Source organism: Homalodisca vitripennis, chromosome 5 (assembly GCF_021130785.1).
Source record: "Homalodisca vitripennis isolate AUS2020 chromosome 5, UT_GWSS_2.1, whole genome shotgun sequence".
NCBI classification, from domain to species: domain Eukaryota; kingdom Metazoa; phylum Arthropoda; class Insecta; order Hemiptera; family Cicadellidae; genus Homalodisca; species Homalodisca vitripennis.
This window is the reverse complement of record NC_060211.1, coordinates 28,862,030-28,887,783: the sequence shown is the minus strand read 5'-3', so window position 1 is coordinate 28,887,783 and position 25,754 is coordinate 28,862,030. Positions and strand designations below refer to the sequence as shown.

The window sequence follows — 25,754 nt, the reverse complement described above, 5'->3', positions numbered from 1 at the left end:
AATAAGGATAACACCGACAAAATAAACATGGAGTTTTCCTTTGATGAAGAAGTCATTCGTCGATTAGTTGAAAGGTACAGATTCCAGTTACTTTAGTTGTTGATTAGTTCTATTTCTGCTCTAGATATATTACCGATGATCGAAGAATTTATATTTGATAAAACTAAAACTTTGGTGTTGCGTAATGTAAACAATTTTCGCACAAAAATCTGATAACTGATTACATATTTGAAAATTATGAAAGCATATAAGTACCATAACAGTAGCATTAACTTGTTAGGAATTATCATTGTAAAATATGTTGCAAATCGTAGCTGAAACAATTGTCATATGACTAAACGCAATTGACAAAGTGAGTGTAACAACAATTTAATACTACTTTAAAATGTATTTATTTTAAAACATCATAATTTCACAACATTGAAAACAAATGTGTATTTTTCAGAATTATCAAACTTGAAGTACAACAGGAAACGTTGAGGCGACGCGTGGAAGAACCTTTCTCAGAACTCAACTGTTTGGGGATCAACAAAGAAACAGAAAACAGCAAGCTCGTGTTATGGAGCAGGTAATTCTATTTCCTTTCTGTAAACTTGTTGTAACAGATCAAGTAATCAATAGGTTCAGAACAAAAATATCTTAATATATAGAATTCTAAAGTAATATATACCAAAATATATACTTTATTCCACAGCGAAAAACCTTTTACTATGTCTAGGATAATGAGGCTGGAGGAAGATCACAAAAAGATTACAGAAACAAATCAAGTAATCAATACGATCAGAATAAAAATATCTTAATATACATAGAAATCTAAAGTAATATATACCAAAATATATACTTTATTCTGCACAGCGAAAAACCTTTTACTATGTCTAGGATAATGAGGTTGGAGGAAGAGCACAAAAAAGTACGGAAACAAATCAAGTAATCAATACGATCAGAATAAAAATATCTTAATATATACAAATCTAAAGTAATATATACCAAAATATACACTTTATTCAGCACCGACAAACCTTTTACTATGTCTAGGATAATGAGGTTGGAGGAAGATCAAAAAAAGTTATAGAAACAGATCAAGTAATCAATACGATCAGAACAAAAATATCTTAATATATAGAATTCTAAAGTAATATATACCAAAATATATACTTTATTCCACAGCGAAAAACCTTTTACTATGTCTAGGATAATGAGGCTGGAGGAAGATCACAAAAAATTATAGAAACAAATCAAGTAATCAATACGATCAGAATAAAAATATCTTAATATATAGAATTCTAAAGTAATATATACCAAAATATATACTTTATTCAGCACCGACAAACCTTTCACTATGTCTAGGATAATGAGGTTGGAGGAAGATCAAAACAAGTTATAGAAGCAGATCAAGTAATCAATACGATCAGAATAAAAATATCTTAATATACACAAATCTAAAGTAATATATACCAAAATTTATACTTTATTCTGCACCGACAAATCTTTACTATGTCTAGGATAATGAGGTTGGAGGAAGAGCACAAGAAAGTACATAAACGGCTTCAGGAACTTTTCGCAAATGTGATGGACTTTGAGCTGCAAAGTCGTGGTGATATTTGCTATTTGGAGGAGCAAAGGTTTGTACTATTTTTGTTTTAAATGACGTTGAGATGTTTTGAATATACGAGTAGTAGATCTAATACTAGCTGATTGAACCAGTTGCTCATTCTATTAATATACTGCATGAAACAGAGCATATAAAAGAATTCTTGGTACATTTTTACATGTCATGTTGTTTTTGTCCAAATTATAAACAAAAATTCTCCAAAAAAAGGAGGCTATATGTTTGGTCTCAAAAAGATGTAACAAATTGTTACTAATCGTTTCCAGGGAGCTTTATTCCACATCGATGATTCACAGAAAGAACTGTAAACAATAACAGTTAGTTTTTATAATTTGAAAACCGTTGGGTGACAAGAGTGAGTCATCTTAAATACTGAATTGTCACGGGATTAATTGATAAATTTGTGTAACAGTAGAATGGAAATACTTGTACATCGTTATACCTCCGTAATTAGTGAGGACTCACGACAACGTGACTGCTTAATTACTAGGATCGTTTTTCAATTAGTAATAGAGATCTGGAGCAATAGGCAGGCCAGGTTAAGCTATAAATACTGTAATATATTGCATTCGAAATGAATTAGCACACACATTGTAACACTTTACTCCTACAATACGAACTCCTTCTTAAACTGACTGAGTAGTGATAAGTTTAACTGGTAAAGATTTTATATTTTTCTGATTGATTTGAATCACAATTGTCATAAATATGCAGGTCTTTTATTCCCATCATAGCACAGATAAATTTACAATTAAATTGTAAAATTGTGTCGTAACCGAGAAGATAACATTTTATTTCAATGAAAATAATACACTAAACAAATACTTGCTTCTTTCTAAATGACATCAATTCTGTTACGCCTTTTACGCTAACCAAAGGTTCTCATTGTTGTCATAATCTTCTTACGCTTGGCCTAATCATATCACGCTCACCTGAATCCTCTTATGCTCACCTTAGTCCTCTTAAGCTCACCTCATGGAGTCCTATTATGCTCACATCAGCCCTTTCAGGCTCACCTCAATCCTCTTACGCTCATCCTATGCAGTCCTCTTGTGCTCACCACATGCAATGCTCTTTTGCTTACATCAGCCCTGTTAGACTTACCTCAATCCTCTTACGCTCATCCTTTGCAGTCCTCTTGTGCTCACCACATGCAATGCTCTTTTGCTTAACTCAGCCCTGTTAGACTTACCTCAATCCTCTTACGCTCATCCTATGCAGTCCTCTTGTGCTCACCACATGCAATTCTCTTTTGCTCGCCTCAGCCCTTTCAGGCTTACCTCATTCCTCTTACAATCACCGTAGTAGACATCTTACGCTATTTTCAGTTCACTTACGCTCCCCTCAGTCTTCTTACCCTCTTCTCAGTCCTCTTACACTCGCCTCAGCCTACTTAAATTCACCTCCACCTTCTTACAATCACATCAGCCATCTAAGGCTTGCTTACAACAACAGGTGGTAAATCCAGGTGGCAAATTCAACTTACATAAACTGTGTTAGGTGAGATAATTTACATAACCATCTACCATTACATAATTTTAACATAATAGGAGTATAGGTTTCGCGTTTTGTAACTTCTTTCTTACAAATATCCAAAAGTAATGTTTCTTACTTAGATTTTAATTAAGTATAAAACTTATCTGTAACCGTTGAACTCATTTTGTTATATAAATATCATGTATGCTACAAAAGATGATATGAAAGATTTTCCGGAAATTTCCGTCGTTAGTGATACAAAATATCACCAGTTTGCGTTCAATTCAAATGTACTGTTTGTATCACTAAACGCTGACAAATGTCCGAAAAATTCTGTTTCATTCACAATCGTTCTATCGTCAAAAACAAACTTCAAACAAAGTATATCGTAAACCCTTTTCAGGGAAACTTTTCAGATATGAATCAGAGACACGTGTTGAGTTCGAAGTAAAATAACATTTCCTGGCTGTCATACTTAAGAAGTCCTCATCATCAAATTTCAAACAAATACAGCCTTATCGATCTGGTATTGCAGGTACGTCTTATATAACGCCACTTTAAAAGTGTGCTTTAGGCAACTAGGAAATTGGAAATCTTTCCGGTGGTGAATAAGAAACCACAAATCTGATTAGTCTTTGAAGACCCACATTATTTCCTTTTGTGACAAAACACTCTCTCGCCTGTATTTTTACAATTTCACTATTCTTCATGGATAAAAATAAACCCAACACTAAAAGAGGTCAGCTGGTGTTAATTTATAAGTATTTTTACGACTTTTTTATTTGGTCTGTGAACGAGTGAGTTATAAAGTAAGACGTAGCCTTCTTATCGTTATTGATTCACTAAATTTACAAATTTTATACAATAATTTTACTGCATATAAACAATATAAATTGCATCAAAATAGTAAATAACAAAAGGTTTAATGAAGATATTTTGTTATTCGTTCCAGTTGAAACTCTTTATTCATAGCCTACATAAGCACAACATAATCACGGTATATCATTCATATATTACATCAGATCCAAATTTTCAATTGGTTATCGCCAGCTGCCTTCCGTGATTTTTGACTAAATATAGTGGATTATACCTCAAGAGGTAATTAATAATATCTTTAACCTTTACCGATGATTTACTCTCTGATCCCGTCAGGCAGCCTATTGATCAACTTCACACCAACTTGGGACTTTATGTGCTCAAAGGTTTGTGTAGTTGTCAAAGGACAACTCTAAAGCTGCCCCTGTCCTTTGTCCCATAACGGAGTATACCCTTAATTGCTATCTCATAGATGTAGAGTAAGCAGTCCAATATCTCTAAATGAGTCTTTGCTCGTCTGTGATTCGACTTTGAAATCATTCTGACAAATCCAAACACTCCTTTAATCCTTTGTTTCATTCAGCTGTCCCTCAGTTTTTTCTGTACGATGTGTGGAACACAAAACAGGTCATTATTGGATATAGTAATGGCCTATATGTTGCAAGATCAATAGAATCATTAACTCCAGATGATATAACTTTATAACATATTATATGTTCAACGTGCTCCTACCAAGCTAGATCTCAATCGAGGTAAATCCTAAGAAACTTAGAGGAATCGATAAACTCCACCATGTTGTCAACCACTAAGACAGCATTATGACGGTTGAGTTTTATGTAACTTTTAAATCGTTCTGACAAGTCTAAACACTCCTTTAATTCAGCTGTGCTACAGGTTTTTTTGTACGATGTGTGGAACAAAAGACAGGTCATTATTGTATATAGTAATGGCCTATATTTTGCAAGATCAATAGAATCATTAACTCCAGATAATGTAACTTTAGAACATATGTGTTCAACGTGCTCCTACTAAGCCAGCTCTCGATCGAGATAAATCCCGAGAAACTTAGAGAAACTGAGAAACTCCAGCATGTCTGCAATCATAATGACAGCTTTGTGACGGTTGAGTTTTATTACCGAACTGTCCTAGACAAAATATAATAATTTTGGATTCTGAATTATCTATCTTTATTACAAAAATGTAATGCAAAAAAAGTTTAAATTTCTTAATATACTACTCTATTATATTTAACTCAAACAATAATGTGAGTTTACATGAAGTAATTATTTTTCCAGAGATAGAGGCGAGATTAATCAAAAATTAAGTTTGAAAGAAAGGATTGAAAAGTACTTCGTTGATTCTGGCACATACGGGATGAAGTACATGACAACTTCAAATAGTTTTCAAATAAGGTAAACATCAACCTATATTTCCAAAGTATGTGGTAAGACTAGATGAAACAATCTTTTTTTATAACAAAATTTAATATACTGTGGGAAGGTCATATAAAAATACCTGTACCTCTCTACTCTTGGACTTAATTTAAAAATAAACACTATTAAATACTTTAACATACTACAACTTTATGGTTGTTTTTATAAATTTTTGTAAGATAATGGAAATAAAGATGTTTTTGATTTTATTTTTTAATTATTTTTGACCAAAATTACAAAATTGTAATTGCAAAATTCACTATAATTATCAGCATTTTTCAATAGCTATGTTTGAATATTTTTATACTTTTATAAACCCATGACTGGAATTGTTGGAAATTATTTGTGTTGATTGAAGAACACACAAACGTATTTTGTGCTTTTTGATTTTATTGGTATGATTTGTTTTATAAGATTTCTATGTTATTTTCAGACTAATATATTAATCGCCAAAAGCTTGGTACGTTTCATCATTTGTAGCAGCAGTGACATTATTCATTACGTAAAAAATGGTATTCAATTGTTTGAAATGTTTGTTAAAAATGTTTTAACTCATAAAATTATGATTTTGGATATTTCAAGTTAGATTATATTTTCGTAAAGTGGGAATTCTTTTAGAGGTCCCATGAACAATTTTACAGCGAGCGAGAGGTTTAGTGATGGCAATGATGATTAAATGTTTATGCATAATAAATTATGTTCCGAGGATATTTTGGAGTTTCATCGTTTTCCTGAGCCTAACGCTGTGTGGGTACCTCGTGTACGACTCCAGCTGTCGATGGCTGAGGGCTCCGCCCACGGTTGGACACGACTCCTGGATCCCCTTGGGTATCATCCCCTTCCCTGCAGTGACCGTGTGTCCTAACCGCAACATCGGCAGCCTCTACCCTCTGGACAGCATCCTTCAGCGGTGCAACTCGTCAGCGTGTGCCTCTGAGACGTAAGTCTGCCTCTGACTATTATAATAACAAGTAAAATGGTTTGTATATGAAATTTTGAAAAGTAAGTAACGTAAGTAAATCACATAAAACTAAGTAGCCACATAATAATATAAAGCCTAGAATGTTATATTGAGAAACTGGTTTGTCTCAGATACAATATTTTAAACAGCACTATCCTGTAGCAGTCTCAGGTTCTGATCTAATCCGTGGCCTTACTTGTAAGTATTGCTTTATACAAACGTTCTCAAATCCTTCGAAATGTCTGGAGATTTGCATCTTTTGCTTTATTATGAAACCGTACATCGCCGCTCGCACACCCACAGCAAACCATCAGGGAAGCGCGCGCCCATGGTGGCGAACGGGATGCCGGATCAAAACAAACTAGGTAAAAAAAGAACACCGTGGTCAGTATACTCAGGTTCATTTACTAAAGACACCGCATAGGCCTATCCAGTCAAAAATAAATATATATATATATATACTATAAATAAAAAAAAAAAATAGTGCCTGCAGTAGTATACCTCAAACAATCCTCGTCAGGTGCACCTGCATACAAAAATTAGAAACGCCATAATTTGAAACAAGAAATGCCAATTCCACCCGGTATCCTTCGGCTAAGGGCGGGCTCCTAATGAAATCCAAGAAAATAACTAAATAATATCTAAAACTAACTTAAAATTAAATAACAAAATATAAACTATATAAATGGCAACAATAACAATAACAAATAAATAAAGAATATGGGCAGGGTATCACAGATGTTGACTAGTAGAAATGTCCATCATGTTGCCGTCCTTCAGCAGAGCGCAAAAGCGAAGGTTCTCTGCGACCACGCATGATGGAGAGATGGCAGCAGAAAATCAACTCATCTCCTGGACCTCATCAGTGAGGGGCCGTAAACTTAGCCGCACATGTCAGAAGGAGAACAGCTCAGCAAAAACAAAATAAACACTTAGTTAAACAAAAATTTTAAATTGGAGCTACTCCTAACTTGTACACCACGGCTCGGAGTCTTTGCCACTCTACCGGAAAGGCCAAACGCCTTCAAATGGTCAGTTGCCTCTGCAGCCAATAAACCACACACACATACACTATATAAAATACACATGAGCCGGGGAGATATAGGTATTGAACCGGCTCAGGACTCCCCCCCCCCAAAAGGAGGAACTCCCCTCTGTTAATTTCTTCAAAATGAAGAACCAAACGAAATGCCTCTCCCCCAATGGTTGAAGAATTATAAACCGGAAAACCCTGAAGTCTGCAGAAGGGAAAACCAAGAAAATCCAGTTGGAGGCAAGAAATCACTCCAAGAGTTGCGTGGGTACAAAGAAGAAAAACAGGAACCTTGATCAGGAAGAAGGAGCAGAGGTGATCAGGCCTCTGGACCTAAAACCCTCCCGCACAGACTAAAAGAGAAATCACGGATGACTCCGGCAAGGCTTCAGATGGGATATGTGCGCCTTCCTGAAAATCTTCCCGGACTGAGGATCTCCCAGTCGGGCAGTCACCGGAGTCAGAAACTTCAAGATGCGGTGGGGGACCAGTCCACCTGTAGCAAAGTTTAGCAGCTCTTTTATCCACAGCCGAACTGACTGGGTTGAGCCTTGCAGTAAACTAGATCCCCCACCTGGAAGGGATTGGCAATACGACCTCGGTTGTACTTCCTCCTTACTAACTCCCTAGCCCGAATGAGATTCCGCCTGGCTGCCTCCCAAGTGGCTTTCACATTGGGAGTACCAGGATGGTGGCAGAAGATCGCTAATTTTCCAAAGGTTCCGCCAAAGGGTTGTTTGGCGGAAAGCCAAATAATAACTCGAAAGGTACCGCCTTGTGACTTTCATGCTGGGCCGTATTAAAGGCAAATTGGATCCAAGGTAGTTGTTGATCCCAGGTGGTCTGATTTTCCGCATGAAAGGCAATGAGAGCAGATCGAAGATTGCGATTAAACCGTTCGGCGTGAGAAGGCTGAGGATAGAAAGGGGAAGTAGTCACATGGCGGATTCCGTGCCCAAAGCACATTCTTTTAAAGATATTGGAGACAAACTGTGAACCATTATCGGAAAACTAAAGGTGGCGGGGATTCCAAAGTGTTGAAAAAAATGGTTACGAAGTGCTTGCACCGTGAGCTGCGCGGTAGCACTCCGCAATGGGAACAACCAAACAAACTTGGAGAAGGCATCCACACAAACAAGTAGGAACTTTATTTCCGGACTTGCTTACGCGGGAGAGGCCCCAACATAGTCAATGAAAACCTTCTCCAAAGGTTTTTTCCGCCACCTCAGATGACAAAAGACCCAACTTGGTATTTTGAGCGGGTTTGCTTAGCGAGCACAGTTCACAAGAACGTACTCGAGCTGCAATATCCCGGTCCATACTTTCCAGATGAACTGATCCCTAATCTTCGCGATGGTCTTTATGAATTCCTAGATGTCCGCCCACAGGAGAAGAATGAAAATACTGAAAGACCATCGGTACAAGAAAGCTTGGCAGCACTAACTTAGGTTTTCTCCGCTGCTTGTCACGGCAGCATAGAGCACCTCGGTACAGAAAATAAGGAGGGTGGGCACCTCCGTTTTTAAGCCTCATTGATGATAGCAGTCAGCTCGGGATCCTTAAGTTGGTGTGGAACAATGTCCGAAAATGCCAGAGGAAAGTCTAGGAGCACGCCACAACATGGCGGCTCTGATAAATTCTGGTGGTCGTTGGGTAAGTGATACATGCGTGACAGAGTGTCCGCTATGATATTTTGGGTGCCTCGCACGTGCTGCACTGTGAACTTAAGGGCAGAAATTTGGACTACCCAGCGACCAATCTTCCCGAGCTGACGGGGAGTGGGCAAGGAGCAGAAAGTGCCTGGTTGTCGGTTTTCCAACAAAAAATTCTTTATGTTCTAGGTAACGCCTGAACTTATTAATTCCAAACACGACAGCCAAACATTCCAGGTCATAAACAGAACAACTCTTCTTCTCACAAGGGGTTAACGTGCGTGAAGCATAAGCTATGGGCTGCCGGATACCATCTACTTCTTGTGATAAAACAGCAGCAAAACGGCTAAGGAGGAAGCATCAGTTTGCAAGACGAACTTACGACTGAAATCAGGCATAGCCAAGACTGGAGGCTGCATCACTGCATCTTTCAGCTGCTCAAAAGCAGTCTGTTGTGCTTCACCCCACTCAAACTTGGCACCCTTTTTCCTAAGAGAGTTCAGAGGGGCCGCCACTTCAGCAACATTGGGGATGAAAAACGACGATAAAAATTTATCATTCCCACAAAACGGGCAATCCCCTTGGCATCCTTAGGAGGAGGAAACTCCCTGATTGCCTGGGTTCTCTCTGGATCAATACAAACACCTCGAGAAGAGACAAGATGACCCAGAAACGATATTTCAGGCTGAGCAAAACTCACCTTTTCAGGATTGACGGTAAGGCCAGACTCTCGCAGCCTAGTTAGAACTTCCTCCTAGATGAGTCAAGTGCTCCTCATAAACTCTCACTGTACACAAGCAGGTCATCCAGGATAGTTGAACACGAACTTAAATTTGACATCATGAAAGATAGAATCCAGGAGTCTGGTGAGTGTTTGGGCCCCCACAGCCAAGCCCATTGGCACTCGGGTGAACTGGTACAAATTCCAAGGCACACAAAAGGCAGTGAGAGGTCGAGACTCGTGTTTTAGAGGAATCTGATGATATGGCCTGATTAAGATCAAAAATGGAGAAATACTTGGCCTTACCAAACCAGTCGAAAGCAGAATGCAAATCGGGGAGAGGCACGGAGTCAATTTCTATCTGAGCATTGAGCTTTCGATAATCCAGGACCAATCTGGACTTCCCATTAGGTTTCGGCACTAGAAACGCTGGACTGGAAAAATTTGAGCAAGACGGCTCGATTACCCCACTCTTAAGTAAATCATCAATCATATTTCTCAGAATTTCCATCTTGGGCGGAGCAAGCTTATATGGATGGGAACGTACAGGACGGGTGTCTGTAAGACGAATCTCGTATTCAAGAGATTGGTCGTGCCCCAGTTTGTCAGTTAGGACTTCAGGAAAACTGGAACAAATCTGCCTTATGTCCTCAGCCTCTTTCGGCGTAAGATGTCCTAGTTGGTCAGGAGGAGTCAAGCTCTTATCTTCCATCTCTAAGGCAGCAGTCCCACGAGACTCGACATCTGAAAAGGGAACGAGCACCCGCCTGGCGAAAGCAAAGAAAACATGACTGGAGGCCAAATCCAAAATCATGCCAGTTTTTCCGATAAAATCTGCTCCCCAAGATGAAAGGAAAAAAGTCAGGTCCTTAGCCACCAAAAAAGCTCCAATCCCAAGAGAAATAATTAATTTTGATGTGAATCTGGGCACTACAGGATAATAGGTAAAGGTGTGCGTGAAGCAGTCCAGCAGATAAGTGAAACTAGGCTCAACCTGCCGTATTAGCCCAGAGGGATTTTATATCTTCAAAAAACGACAAAGAAATCAGGCTGCGTGCTGACCCAGAATCAACCAGGGCCTTCTGCACCACATTCCCCACAAGTACATCCAGTTGTGGGCAGGTTGAGCGGGCAGCCCTTACTCCCTGCGCAGCCAGAGCAGCAACCTCCCCTCTCGGCCAACGATGATAACTGTCCCCCAAGTCTATTTCTTTCTGTTTTCTTTCTGTTCTGCATTAAACCAGCTACCCTTTTACCATCAAAATCAGGTACATATTTGCCCTCAAAATTACCTTTACGGCACGAGTCAGGCTTACTCGTCCGCAAGCTTACTAGTTTTTTTAATTAAGTGGACAAAACGGTCTAATATGTCCCACTTGCTTGCAGCCATAACAGGTAGGAGGCTGCCTACGGGGAAGGAGCAGCTGCTGGCTCAGACTGCACCGGAGCATGGGACCGGCCCCGGAGGCAAGTGAGGAAGATGCCCTCGACATGGCCTCCCTTTGATCATCCGCATCCTGAACCCCTCTAGAGATGATGGAGAGGCGGTCCAAATCCGCAAAAAGATGCGGGGACGGCTACAAAAAATCAAACGGGAGCGTTCTTCAGGTTTAATGCCCTCCAAAATAAGGCTCACCAACTCCGTTTCGCTCAAGCTCAAGCGCAACACCCGGGCTACATCCCGTTATCTCCCCGACAAAATGGCTCAACGTCTCGTCTGGTGCTGAGGACGGTAAACGCGTTCCACCCGCAAGCGCTCCCTAACCCGAGCAGGTACAAAGAACTCCAAGATCTCGGCGTGGAACTGGTCAAAGGTGGCACCTCTCTTAAGGCAGTCTAGAAGGCGATCAAAAAGCGGCCCTTAACGAAAAACTGCGCTAAAATCTGCATAAGCATGGCATCTGTCATACAGGAAATTCTCTTAGCTTAAAAACTTCCAGAAGGAAATGGATAAGTAAATTAGTGTCAAGCCCATCAACTCTGGGGAAGTGTTGTAAAAACACTCCCCAAAGGATGGGGCAGTTTGCCAAAGCTAGAAAAGGAAGGCACAACTATAGATGATGCCTCACCACTACCCATCGGAGACATAGTAACTCTGGGAGGCTCGAAAGAAAGAGCCGGTGGATGGTTAGCAAAAGTAATGGTAGTGGGAACCTCCGTTGGAGTGACAGCGGTAAATAGTACCCCCTTCTCTTTCACCGAGCGCACCTCACTCAAACCATCTAAGGCTTGTTTTAATTTGTTACTGGCCGAAAAAGCCCAACTTTTAATATCAGAGTTTAAACTAGGAGCTGACATAAGTAAAAACTATTCTGTCACGCCAATGTAAAAGCTGAGATGCCAATCTAGCCTTTGCTGACCCGGACATGGGAAGTGACTCAAAATTAATATCGTCTTCTAATTCCTCCATGCGGGTTTTACAAAACTCAAATTCTGTGTTAATTTGGAACTCTGCATTCCAGCTGCGGTCCAACGCTATATACAAGCCCGTAATTGAGCTCTTAATGCCCTCAAATCTCCCTCGGGCTTCTGTCCTCTCGCCAGGACCTCAAAAACAACCAACTCGGGCTTGCGTAGATGTTTCAGGCACCAGAGAAAACGCCCATACCAAACAATTAAGACAAAAATAAATACCACAATAAACAACAAAGCGTACGCAACAATTACTTAGTAACCTAAGTGGACTCAACTCACAAAAGGCTTACACTGACGAGGTCCAAGTGAAGAACTTAATACCCGCTACCTAATAGAAGGATACCCTGCAAATATACACTAACCACAACCTACAAACACAGAAGCAATAAATATAACAAAACAAACACATTGATAGGGGAGAAAGTAGAGTACAGTTAGATAAATTTAGCGGTTAAGCAATTTAGAGTCCCTTGCTCCCTGCAAAGGGTAAGTCTGCAGGAAACAGGACACTAAAACCAATTCCACCCGGTATCCTGTGCTAGGGCGAGCTCCTAATGAAAAAAAAATTGTGTACTCTAAACCTCCCCCTACCTAACACTAACCTACACCAACAAAAGAAAACCAGAACTGAGAGACAGCTGAGAGAGCAGCTAACCAACGCTCTCTGCTACCATTGAAACCGTACATCGCCGCTCGCACACCCACAGCAAACCATCAGGGAAGCGCGCGCCCATGGTGGCGAACGGGATGCCGGATCAAAACAAACTAGGTAAAAAAAGAACACCGTGGTCAGTATACTCAGGTTCATTTACTAAGACACCGCATAGGCCTATCCAGTCAAAAATAAATATATATATATTTATATACTATAAATAAAAAAAAAAAAAATAGTGCCTGCAGTAGTATACCTCAAAACAATCCTCGTCAGGTGCACCTGCATACAAAAAATTAGAAAACGCCATAATTTGAAACAAGAAATGCCAATTCCACCCGGTATCCTTCGGCTAAGGGCGGGCTCCTAATGAAATCCAAGAAATAACTAAATAATATCTAAAACTAAACTTAAAATTAAATAACAAAATATAAAACTATATAAATGGCAACAATAACAATAACAAATAAATAAAGAATATGGGCAGGGTATCACAGATGTTGACTAGTAGAAATGTCCATCATGTTGCCGTCCTTCAGCAGAGCGCAAAAGCGAAGGTTCTCTGCGACCACGCATGATGGAGAGATGGCAGCAGAAAATCAACTAATTCTCCTGGACCTCATCAGTGAGGGGCCGTAAACTTAGCCGCACATGTCAGAAGGAGAACAGCCTCAGCAAAAACAAAATAAACACTTAGTTAAACAAAATTTTAAATTGGAGCTACTCCTAACTTGTACACCACGGCTCGGAGTCTTTGCCACTCTACCGGAAAGGCCAAACGCCTTCAAATGGTCAGTTGTCTGTCTCTGCAGCCAATAAACCACACACACATACACTATATAAAACACACATGAGCCGGGGAGATATAGGTATTGAACCGGCTCAATTAATTTATCTTACTATTCATTCCTAAATGCATTATACACTGAAGTTGAATCATTTAAGTCTTTTTGAGTGTAGTGAAAAATAGCACATCACTTTAACAACAACTGATAATGATTACTCTGCTCGTCCTTTACATTAACGAACAACTCTTTACTACAATTTACTAATGTCATAAAATTTATATTTTTAAATTTTTACTACCCATTTGGTGGTAAATACAGTATTGTATAATATGATTATTAAAACAAAATTTCTTAAAACTTATAATAATTTTGACACACTCTTTGTTTTTTTGATACGATGGAAATGACTTGTTCTTAAAAAAAACACCCAGTTGGTAAATTTTATTCTAATGTATGAAAAACTTGAGTTTTCTTATTTCAATTTGAAATTAGCCTCATATCTCCAGATACGTTAACATCTTTAGATGACCGAAAGAGAAACACCTATGTTAGTGCCTACTTTAATAGTTTCGATTTTTATTTATTTTATACAGTTTCTACGTAACATTTATCTTGTACATGGATTACTTGATGGTAAATTTCATATAAAAACTATCAACATACTAAATATAATATCAAAATTTGAAACATAGTTTGGAGACATAGAAAGTAAGTATGAATAACTTCATAACTATAATCATAAATTAACCTTTATAAGACACAAAAGGATAAAATAAAGGCTTGAAGTAACCATCAGAGCTCGTTCTTCTTCTACAAACAATCAGATTTGAAGTATTATCCCTATCATCCTTAACGTCGTAATTAGGGCTGGCGACTAATGGCTCGGTAGATGAAATTCTGGAGATTGTTTCATTTTGAAAGAAATTATAAAAAATAAATACATTGTTTAATATAAATATTGTTTAATTGTTATTTTAATATGGGCTAACTAGAATATTAAATGTTGCTTACTTTCATAAAATAATTAGTGCATATAACATCGTTTTAGTAATTTAGCAATCGTGTAAATTAAATTTTGTATTTACTAATGAAAGACAAAATTGCTAACATATTCTTGCTCACCAAATTCTGTATAAGATAATAGTAACAAAGTGGGATAGGACATAAAGCTGTGCAACGATCGATCTAGGTTTGATTTCAAGGGAACTCTTTTCAATATAATAATAAACCTTGGATTCGATATATCCCTTTCGGAATAAAGGTAGATTTTACGTGTACCTTCATGTCGAAAATCAAACAGAGGACAAGTTATCAGTTTTGATATTGCATTCGCACACCTCAGAAGGTGTTTAATGATTGTCATTTTATTATATTTGTAATGATTTTTATAAATCTTAAACCTTCAACTTTAAACATTAAAAAAAGGTTTAAGTGTTTATGGAAGTGGTTTGCAAATACATGGTTTGCATACATGGTTTGGGAATGGTTTTGGTTATCATCAATTAAACATTATGTTTGTAATTATGATTCACACTTTTATTTCCCATTTTAGTGCATACGAGTCATATTTTGCATGGGTTTTATCATGAAATCTTATCAGAAATTGGAGTATATATAAAAAAATATGCCAAATTAATAAAACTCTTAAAATCTCAAAAAATAATTATTTTAAAATATCCGAGGTGAAGCTTTTCACAACTACAAACTGTTATGTTCACGGTAGGGACTGGGTAATGAACCAATGAACTTGTTCCAAGGTACGTACTATCTTCGTAGCTTAGCGAAATTCCGTTTTCAGTTTTATGAAGTCAACCCAAAATTATCATCCTTAAAAACATAAGTAAAATTATATTTGCAAAAACTTTTGTTTTTCATTAAGTTCTTTTTATTTAAAAGCATTTACGGTACAACTAAACTAGAAACAGTTAAATAAGTATTACTTTATTAGTTACATATATATAATTATTCCCAATGTAGCCTTAAAACTATATGATCGTTACACCAAAACTGATGAAAATGATTTAACAGAGGCAAAATGTATCTTCAATACAGAGCACATTATTGTATTGTTTCTTACAATCAATATCCTATTTATTTAGACGGGAAATCCTCTCTGCTGCATCATACTTGTGCTCCTCGTTGATACAGAACTTACCCATTCAAGTCTGGAGTAACTACTTCAACGCCTCTTCTCCAGAACTTATTCAAGAGGTGAGAGACAAGTATCATAAAACTGAGTGTTTGAGTATCTATACACTCTGTATACTATTAGTACTATGTTATTTCAGATTATTTAATTTTTACCGTAAGAAAATGTGTGTTCTTTACTATTAATGACTTCACTAGCAAAATTTTGTAAAATAACTTCCTTATCAATTCCCAAACTATATTTGGTTTTAAGGTTATTCCAAAAATAGCTTAAATGTTATTGTTGAATATTGACAGCTTTTATGAACAAAGTATTAATAATCTTTCCTAATTATGTATTTGTACAAGTATAGTACATCGGTATTTTTACATGATGATATAATTATAATACATTTGAATAGTATTTTTATAGTACGTATCAAATTTCAATGGCCTTTGTTAAACAATAAAGAATTTGAAATGACAACATGAGTTTTTAGTGTCACAAAAAAGAGCACTTTATGTCGAGAATTGAAATCTATTTTCTTCTTTGAGCATCAATAATCATAAGATACAAGGTTTGACATGAAAAAAAAACATAAAAAAATGTTGCAATAAACTCGACACAGTCTAACTTTACATCAGAACAAGTTGTATGTCAAGAATCCAGACTAATGAGATTGGTCTTTTAGAAAAAATGTCTTTTCCATTAATGACATTGGACCCAAACTGACATTCACAGAAACGACAGTCACTGCACAGAAACGACCATACTACACAACGTATGTCACATGAACTAAGATAGGTGGGAGACCGGGGACAAAATATTAATATCGGCACTTCCTGCGGTATCGCGGCGCATCATCTAAACAAGCATGTCTGGAAGGCAATGTTAGGAGGGAAATGGTTAAGGGCACAGCTTTGAATGAACGTTATTATTCTCGATCTCAGAGACATTTTGCGTGTCAATTTGATTTCGTTAGGAAATGTCCGAAATTCTACTACTCTTTTAAAATTAAATGGATTTTATAAATTAGTTTACTTATTTTATCCACGCGTTGAATCTGCTTCAAAAATTATAGCTATTATACAGTTTTATTTTTCTTTATTAATAAAAACGTTTAAATAGCGTTTGTAAAATGACATGAGTAATAATTCATAAATTTAGGCAAATGTGCATTCAAAAAAATGTATTTTACAAGTTATTTTATAACAAGTATTCGTTCGGAATTATTAATCATAGTATTGCTATGTGTATAGTATTAGTATATATACTTACACGTTATTGTATCACTCAAACGTTAACTTACACTAGCGTTGCTGGTGGTGTGATGTTAGACAAGCAGAACAGCGGAAGACTCACTCGAGTGAGCTTTCTACACAAAACAGACAAGATACTGGGGTGTCCGAGCCTCTAAGACGATAATCTCCAGAAACAGACCACCTGCTGCTGGTTAGGGCCATGATTCACTTGGTTATATGTCTGGTCCATTTATATGGGAGCTGTTATTACTTTCGTATAACCGACAGGATCAGCGGCATTTGTGTATTAATTGGCACAATCGATAAACATATATATATATATATATATATATATATATATATATATATGTGTGTGTGTGTGTGTGTGTGTGTGTATATATACATATGTTCCGTACAAAAAAATATTTTCCCCCTTTTTATATGTGTTGCTATTTTAATTTCATTCTTTATTTTATAAAAATTAATTGAAATAAAAACTTTAAAGAGCCTTTAATATCTATAAAATTTACGATCCAATCATTTAAATCACTTGCAACTATAATGATGTGTTAAATCTTTCAAAAATAGAACTTTTCATAAACTGAATGTTTTGCTTCATAAATACGTGCAGCAATCAATGCCACCTGACGTCTTATTGATTTAACTTATTGATCTAAAGAATCGACCCATTATACCAATTTATGAAATTTCCTACACGGTTATCAAAAATAATTTCACGCCTATATATGTGGTTTTATTCGAAATAACGAATATTTGTAAATTTGGATCAAATAGCTTGTGAAGCATGTTTTACTGATCAATCTAGCCAATTTAGCTTAGAAATTTTCTTATCATATGTACTGTTCAAGATTTCATATAAAACAAATTTTTTAAAGTTACCAAACATCAAGTTGAAACAAAACTGAAATGTTATGGAGTTTGATTTGCAGTTAATGCCTTCGTGCTATGAGGACATTTCCTCATATCGCTGGCAAAAGAGAGGCGTGGACCATTGCACCAAAGCATTTCAAACTGTCTACATCGACAACAAAGTCTGCTACTCTTTCAACCTGCTCCCAGCAAGGAACTTGTTCAAGAGTAACTCGTAAGTTAATCTATTTAATTCAAGAATCTGTCATACAACTCGAATATAAAATGGATAAATAACACAAGGAGTTCTATTCTGCTGCTAGGTTATTCCGGCCAATCATCAGTGATACTGGACTCTTAGTCAGACCCGACTGGACTCCAGATCTCTTGTACCCGCAAGACGATATGGACAACACTGTCCCACTTCATGTAGACAGTGCAGGGGAGAAATTCAAGCTCACCATTCAGCTCGAAAAGAAACCCTTTAGTCAGAAACTATGCGCTGATCATTTTGAAACGTATCAGGTAAAGACTGTATTTACTTTGTAGAAACCAACAAATTTTAATGTATCGTAGTTGCTCCTCTGTTGTTTTACGAGTAACTTCATTTTTTGAAAAGTGCTAATCAACCTAAGTTAAAATCTTCAGATAGCAGTCCATCTTCCCTGGGAGTTGCCCAGACCACATCTTCGTCTGCCGTTAGGTCACTCCTTGCACATTGCCGTCACACCAAGGCGGGTCACCTCCAGGCACTCCAGTTCCAGCTGTCTGCTCCAGGCCGAGGGATCTCACAGACTCCAGCTGTTCCAGCACTACACCCAGGCTAACTGCCAGCTTGAGTGCAGAGTCAGATGTTCCCTGAGTCTGTGCGGCTGTGTACCTCTCTACCTCCCACGTTGGTACATTCACTGCAGCTAAAAACGCTTTTATTTAGTATGTAACTTTATTTGAAACGAAGCACATTACGAAATGCGTTTCAGCGTTTAGCAGTATACGTAGTCATGTTAATTTTTATTCCTCTTATTGTTTTATGTTTATTAGGTATCAACAACTCTACCACGTGGTGTGGAATTTCACGGAGATATTGTCCCGACACTCTTGTTCCAGGTAATATCTTTTCTTATCTATAGGACTTGTTTACGTTGTTTCCTAAATATGTATTCTATTTATTCATTACTGTATTAAAAGTTTTACTTTTTAAGATAAAAATATGGACCCTACACAATAAGGTGACTAATATAGAATACGGTTTATTTTGATCTTACCTGTTGTGGTCAGACATAAAAAGATTTAAATGTTATATTTATTATTAATTTTTCTTAAAAATGGTTGGTTACATTTAATATAGTCCATTTTTACGTAGTAACAATTATACCGGGTATTTGAAAATTCCCACCCTCCTCCTATTAACTATTTTATGTATTGAGATGGAGTGAGTTACTTTAGGGGTTGTTTATATGACTAACTGAGGAGTATTTTGACAGATGGAAATTTTCGACCGACCCTCAAATTTTGGGTGTAAGTCAACATTTTAAAATAGGAACCTCTAGCAAGTGACACCTTATTTTAAACATATTTAAAAAAGAAGAATAATGGCGCAAACTACAGGTCTCTAATGTTACTTTATCAAATTTGATGGACAATTAAAGTTTTTAATTTGAAAAAAAATCCCCACACTTTAAATTACATTTTAAGTTATTCTAAGCAGATAAACATTCTCTGGCTAATTATTAACTGGAGAACTTAGAACACAAAACCATTAAACAAGATATTATAAGAATCAACAGACGCCCATTAGGAAGTCCTGGGAATAGCTGGTTTTGCCATGTCATCTCTTATTGTTTACCAGTTAGTATGTGATACACATTCAGTCCACTTTGACAGTAACTGGACTGAAAATGTCACTTGCTATGGGTTCAGATTTGAAAATTCTGACTTACCCCCAAAATACCCCACTTTGGGAGAGAGGAGTTAAAAATTTTCATCCGTCAAAAAACCTCCTTATTTGGTCATAAAGCAACGCCTAAAGTAAATCACTCCATCTCTATTCATAAAAAAGTTAATAGGAGGAGGGAGTAGGACTTTTAAGACACCCGGTATAAAAATTATATTTATTTCATTATATATTAAATTGCATCGTTAGGTATAGTTTAACTTCATCTTGCACAATGCCAAAATGTAATATTTCAGACCTAATGAGAGGAAAAGTGACCTGGAAGGTTATAGCAAGACACTACCGCAAGGAAATAAGGGATGACCTTCACGACATAATTACCGACCATCTCTACACCTTTCCTGGGGAGGAAGCGCTTACAGACGAGGTAAAGAAGTCGTGTAAAAATTCTAGTTCCTAAGTTTTCTAAAATCCGGGGAGTCAGAAAGTTTGCAAATTTTATATGATTCAAATTCAGAAAAATGTTTCACCTAAGCAGCAGACATAAATATATACCTAGAAACTTTTTTATTTTAAACTACACTTTTTCGAGTTTTTTTACTCAATTTAAATGTTAAAAAATAATTCAAATCTATGGAAGAAAGCTCTTATTAATTTAAGTGGAGCGTTTAATAGAATTCATTATTAGAATTATTTAAATTAATGTACAGATATCACACGCCTTTATAAATGTACCTGTATAATATTAAAAGTTAGTCAAAATTTGTTAATATACTATGTAATTAAAGTTGAAGAGTTACATTATTTAAATCAAAAAAACAAAAAAAGCTATATTTTTCACAAAAATTATGTTCAGTCACCCCCTGATCTAACAAGAACAATAATCCAAAATTTTGGTAGGAAGAGAAAATTGTGGTGAAGCCTGTGGTAGACCACAATAGTTATCGAGATGACTTTTTAGAGATGGGAACATTTTTTGTTGTCAGACACGCATGATAAGTAGACTTGTCTTAGCATATATAGAAAATTTTAGACAATTAGTTTATTAATGCTTACTTAGAAAGATATAATTTTAAACTTATATGGATCCAAATTTTATGAATTATGTTGATTTATACACGTTTTTATCACACGTTCAGGATTATCAAATAATGCAATTTTTGGAGTTACCTATCAACCCCAGATGGTAATTAATTGACGACTTCCAGTTATTGTGAAGTCTTGATTGAGGATCGAACTCATCATAGGATTATGCAAAAGGATAAGCAGGATCATCTCCATGGATCTCTTTTACCGATCGACCCTGTTTTAGATTAAAGTTATAACTATCGTATGGATATCTAAATCAACTGAGAAGTATGATTAGCTAAAGCGTTTAAAGCGCCTAGGAATGTTTACAACTAAAGAGTAAAAGATAGTATGCGTATTTTATAAAATAATATGTATCCACAAAATGTTTGGAGTATATTATGTATAACATAATTATTTTGCACTACTGTTTGCGGAGCAGTTATACAAGCTCTCAGTATACACATCAATTCATACACGTTTTGAATTGTTGTGACTAACAATTAATATAAATAATGTTAATATCTCAGATTAAACTTGAGTAAACAAATACTCTTCCGCTCCGTTTCACAGTAATAGGATTTGTAGGAGCGCTACTATCTAATAACTTGCCGGGATAGTGTAATATAATGTTAACTTAAGTGATCATATTAGGTTCCAACTCTTTATCTCATATAAAGCCTTTTACATCAATCCATTTTAAAGCTAATAACTTCTAACTTCCCATCTCACGTATGAAAGAGGTGGGTATGGAACTGATTGTAATAGGTTTTCAAATGAGGTGAAAGGAAGAAGCCATTTGATAAAGCCTCGCCATATATGAAGCCTAAAGGAATATTCCAAAATAATATCCGAGATTCACATAACGTAGTTATGGTAGAAAGGGTTGATTCAATGTCAATGTTGAGTTAACCTCCAGTTCTCATTCCTATTGTGCAACTGAGCACCTGATGAGACAATGAGAATATCTCTTCACCTGGATCACACTGTATTTTGTGGTTTAGGATCTCTGATGTCACGAATTCGTTTTGAGCTTCTTCGTCACCGACTTTTTGGATCTCTCCTGACTCCATATTTCAGGAGTAGTCTCGTCAAATCCCAGACGATGCACCAAGAGGAATATGAACTGGAGCTTAACTCAACATTCACTTATCCAGATTAGTATAATTAGGATGAATTCTGGTAAAAATAATTGTAATTTTAAATATTAAATTATAAATTATAAATTTCAAATGCACTGATCAAAACCAATCTTTCCCAATTTTAAGGTGCTGCAGAATCTAGAGCCCGACTGTTCATGTGATTGTCCTCCGCCTTGCACAACTCTCACTTATCATTTGGATACTCAAATGATCCCTCTCTCTGAAGACAGGTAATAAACAGCAGTAAGAATGTGACTCTTTAATTGTTGCACCACTCAATCTTCGAGAAGATTTGAAAACCCCTTGATTGTTATAGTCATATCGGAAAGCGTAGGTACTACACACTTATACAGGTGTCGATTAAGTCTGTAACTGTTCTTCCATATGTCGAACGATTATAATAATATACCATTTTAGTTTATTAAAATTTTCAAGTGACTCTCAGGCTATCACCATATCAGGAGAATATCCCTCAGACGTCCTGGAAATATTAAATTTAAGCATAGGTTGAGTTGTATGTAAAATAAAATAACTTTGGCAGTAAAACATAACGCCACAAACCAGACCTCAAAGGTTTATCCTAGACTACACTTTCAGTCATCATTTAGTTTTTTATGTAGGCAAGATCTGGCTGAGCAAAATAAGTAAAATTATATACATTTACAGCTCAATTTTCACTCTCGAGAAATCACCCTGGATTATAGGCTTTTCTAACGCTCAACCAAATCCCATGGAGGGACGGACATTCGTCATCATTGAACTCTATCTTGCACATACACAAATGTACTGTTAAAAACGCAAAATATATCAAAGGATCTGATAGAATGTAACGAGAGCCCTGCCAACCAATCCACCAAATATCACAAGTTCAAATTTCAAATGATTGAGTCAGTCTGTTTATAATTTCTTTTACCTATTCTATGATTTTATCGTTGGCATGACAGTCACATATAAAACCCATGTAAAATGTTAAGTAAAGTAAAGTACGTTCGTGGTTGAGAGACCCTCCGGACAGACAAAGAGACACAAATTCAAAATTTCAAGCCCCTCGAGTGAAGCTTCGTTAACGCTCAACGAATGAAATCTCCTAAACAGTCGATTACGCATCCTTTACGAAAATAAAATAATTAAAATCTTCAATTTTCCAGCACCTATGAGATGAACATAGCAGTAACATACTGTTTAATTAGTAACATACCTCAGTGGGAGCTAAAAGTAAGTGGAAAGTTACTGTACGCAATACACGTACAGCCAACAAAGAGACGGCACTATTATATTTAGTATAATAGTTGAGTAGAGTAAGTATTAATAGGTATTAACTGGAGTGATAATGTATGGCTTTGAAATAGTACATTTAATTAATATTGAGTCTAATGGAGCTTGAGTTTATCGGGTTTTGGTTCTATTATGGTTCAATACAATCAGTCTATTGAAAACAGGGTGTCGTTTTAATATGTGTAATAGCTTTAAAAATAACTGAATTTGAATTAAATTTATAAAATCCGCAAAATATTGTAAATTGGGAAATTTATGAACACTTTATTTCAGGGCTTCTGAAATATTAAAATTTACTATTTCAGGTTGAAGGCTAACAAAAGTGAGGTTAGCATTTTCTACAAAGAGGGAACTGACTTGATCAGAAACACAGAAATGAAGGAGATCTTCTATTTTTCGGATTATGTCGGTGAGTAACTCTGGATCCAATTATAGTTATATATTTATTTATTATATATTACGTTGTATATTTCTGTAACTTTATCCTAAATATATCATGAGTACATTTTCTTCTTTCAGTGTCCTGAAAATTTTGTCCGCTGATTGTATAGTTGTATAATCAAAACTTGTAACCTATCACCAAATTTACTTTACAAATAATTTAAAATAATTAAATATTTTTTTAACTGTTTCTGTTCTTTACAGCCCATTTCGGAGGACTGCTGGCCCTTTTCACCGGATTGAGCACGATCAGTATTGCAGAATTGCTCTTCTTGATCTTCTCTAATATTTCTTGGCTTTTTGATCAGCCAAAAGCTACCAGCAGTAGAGGCAGTCTGTACCACAAGACGGAAAAGAACAGAACTGTTCAAACAGAACCATACTTCATCACTGACAGCACTCTGACCTTGGACTTATGAATTATCAAACTAAAATTGTTGAAAGTTCTAATTAGGATGCTTTGGTTGTTGCTTTGCACTTTTTCTATATACTGTACTTGAGGTCATCCTGTACTTTAAATCCAAACTTGTCATGTTATACGACAAAAATTGTTATGAGTCGCTCAAAAAAATAATTATAGATAGTTCTATAATGGCTCCCAGATATATGAAGGAACTTTGTATAATTCACTTTAACAAGTTGTGTAATATGTAATATGTTTCCAAAAAGTGACCAGAATTAAATTTAATTTTAACCAAGATTTATATTATTGTGGGAGACTTATTAAACTATATTACTTAAGAGGTAAATAAATACATTATTTTTTAGATATTCCTTGTCCAAGAAGACCAAGACATTTTAAAATAAATAACTCCTACTCACATCATTGGACCAACGCGTATTCACATGTAGGATATATGAGTATATACTTATTCATTTTCCTGGTTTTTTCCAGTTCCATTTAAATTGCTAATAACTCTTAAAATAAATTTACACGTGAGTGTAAAATTTTATTAAATACAATTTACAACCGTGTTTTACATTTCATTTTATTCGCACCTGTTATAATGATAGAATAAGAAATTATTATTGCATTTAATGTTATTTACCCTAGTAATGTTAAAGACGTGTTAAGCTGTATGTTTGGAGGGGGGGATACACGTTTTCCTATATGCATTTTTTATTAACACAAGAACTAAAAATTAGTGTTCCACATAAAATCAAATTAGTTCTATCTGATATATAATAGATGTATAATATGGGTTGGTTTGTAAAGACGTTTGAATATTGTTTTAGTTCTTAGTAAATAATATAGCACAATTTATGTTTTTATAAAACTGTGTGTATATTTTAATTCCATAGTGGTATAGTATATTTACTTTATGCAAGTTCCTATAGTTACCAAATCCATATACATTTACATTTTGTTCAACCATGATGTTCTAAATTTGTGTAACGAACTAAAGAGTGGATAACATTATCTGTTTTTGTAAGTTTCATAAGGACTTGGAGTTTCTATAGAGTGGTATTTTTTTTTTTTTAAGGAGAGGCCGATCCACTTTTAAGCCTTATTCCGCTCGTCCTCATGGACCACTGGCCTGTGCGAGGATATTATCAAACAGAATAAGGGAGAGAGTCGATACAGTACAAGTTCGATGCTACGGATAAAAAGTGGTACGGCCACAGACAGGATTCGAACCTGCGCTATCTCTTGTCAGACTCACTCCAACGTCTTAGACCGCTCGGCCATCGGCACTCCAAACTGCATATTATTATGTTTATGTACTGAGATAATATATTTCTCTTAAAAGTTAATATAAGTATAGCGATTCATGAATAAATATTCAGTTTTTTATTCTTAATGTAATATATTGTTTTTGAATAAGTGTTTTATTTGTTGTATAACCTATAACAGGCTATTTATAAAAATTATTGTATTAATAATGTAGCTAACGTAAGTGTAAAACCTCGGAGCTTACGGAATACAACTTTGGTACTTTTTTTTTAGACCTTCAAACTTACGGCGATATACATATTTTCTTGCATTCCATACATATATTTTGAGTTATTATTTTCGAGTTATCTATATAGTTATAAAATGAGCTTCACAGACCGCTGAATCACATTTTTCTTTGGTATCTACTCTACACTCGGGTAGAGGAGGCGCCGGATATTAAAAAAAAGTTAAATTTTATGAAA

General features: G+C 36.0%; 1 protein-coding gene across 1 annotated transcript; it reads left to right on the top strand.

Annotated features, from left to right (window-relative positions):
• Nucleotides 1-24,255, top strand: LOC124363809 (pickpocket protein 28-like). Its single transcript, XM_046819074.1, has 14 exons — nucleotides 1-74; nucleotides 446-568; nucleotides 1,503-1,622; nucleotides 5,197-5,313; nucleotides 6,041-6,274; nucleotides 15,656-15,767; nucleotides 17,876-18,030; nucleotides 18,119-18,320; nucleotides 18,444-18,690; nucleotides 18,837-18,902; nucleotides 19,986-20,116; nucleotides 22,026-22,129; nucleotides 23,480-23,583; nucleotides 23,820-24,255. Exons 1-14 carry the CDS (start codon nucleotides 28-30, stop codon nucleotides 24,032-24,034), a joined length of 1,977 nt encoding a protein of 658 aa, XP_046675030.1. The 5' UTR covers nucleotides 1-27; the 3' UTR covers nucleotides 24,035-24,255.
• The last annotated feature ends 1,499 nt before the right edge of the window (nucleotides 24,256-25,754 follow it).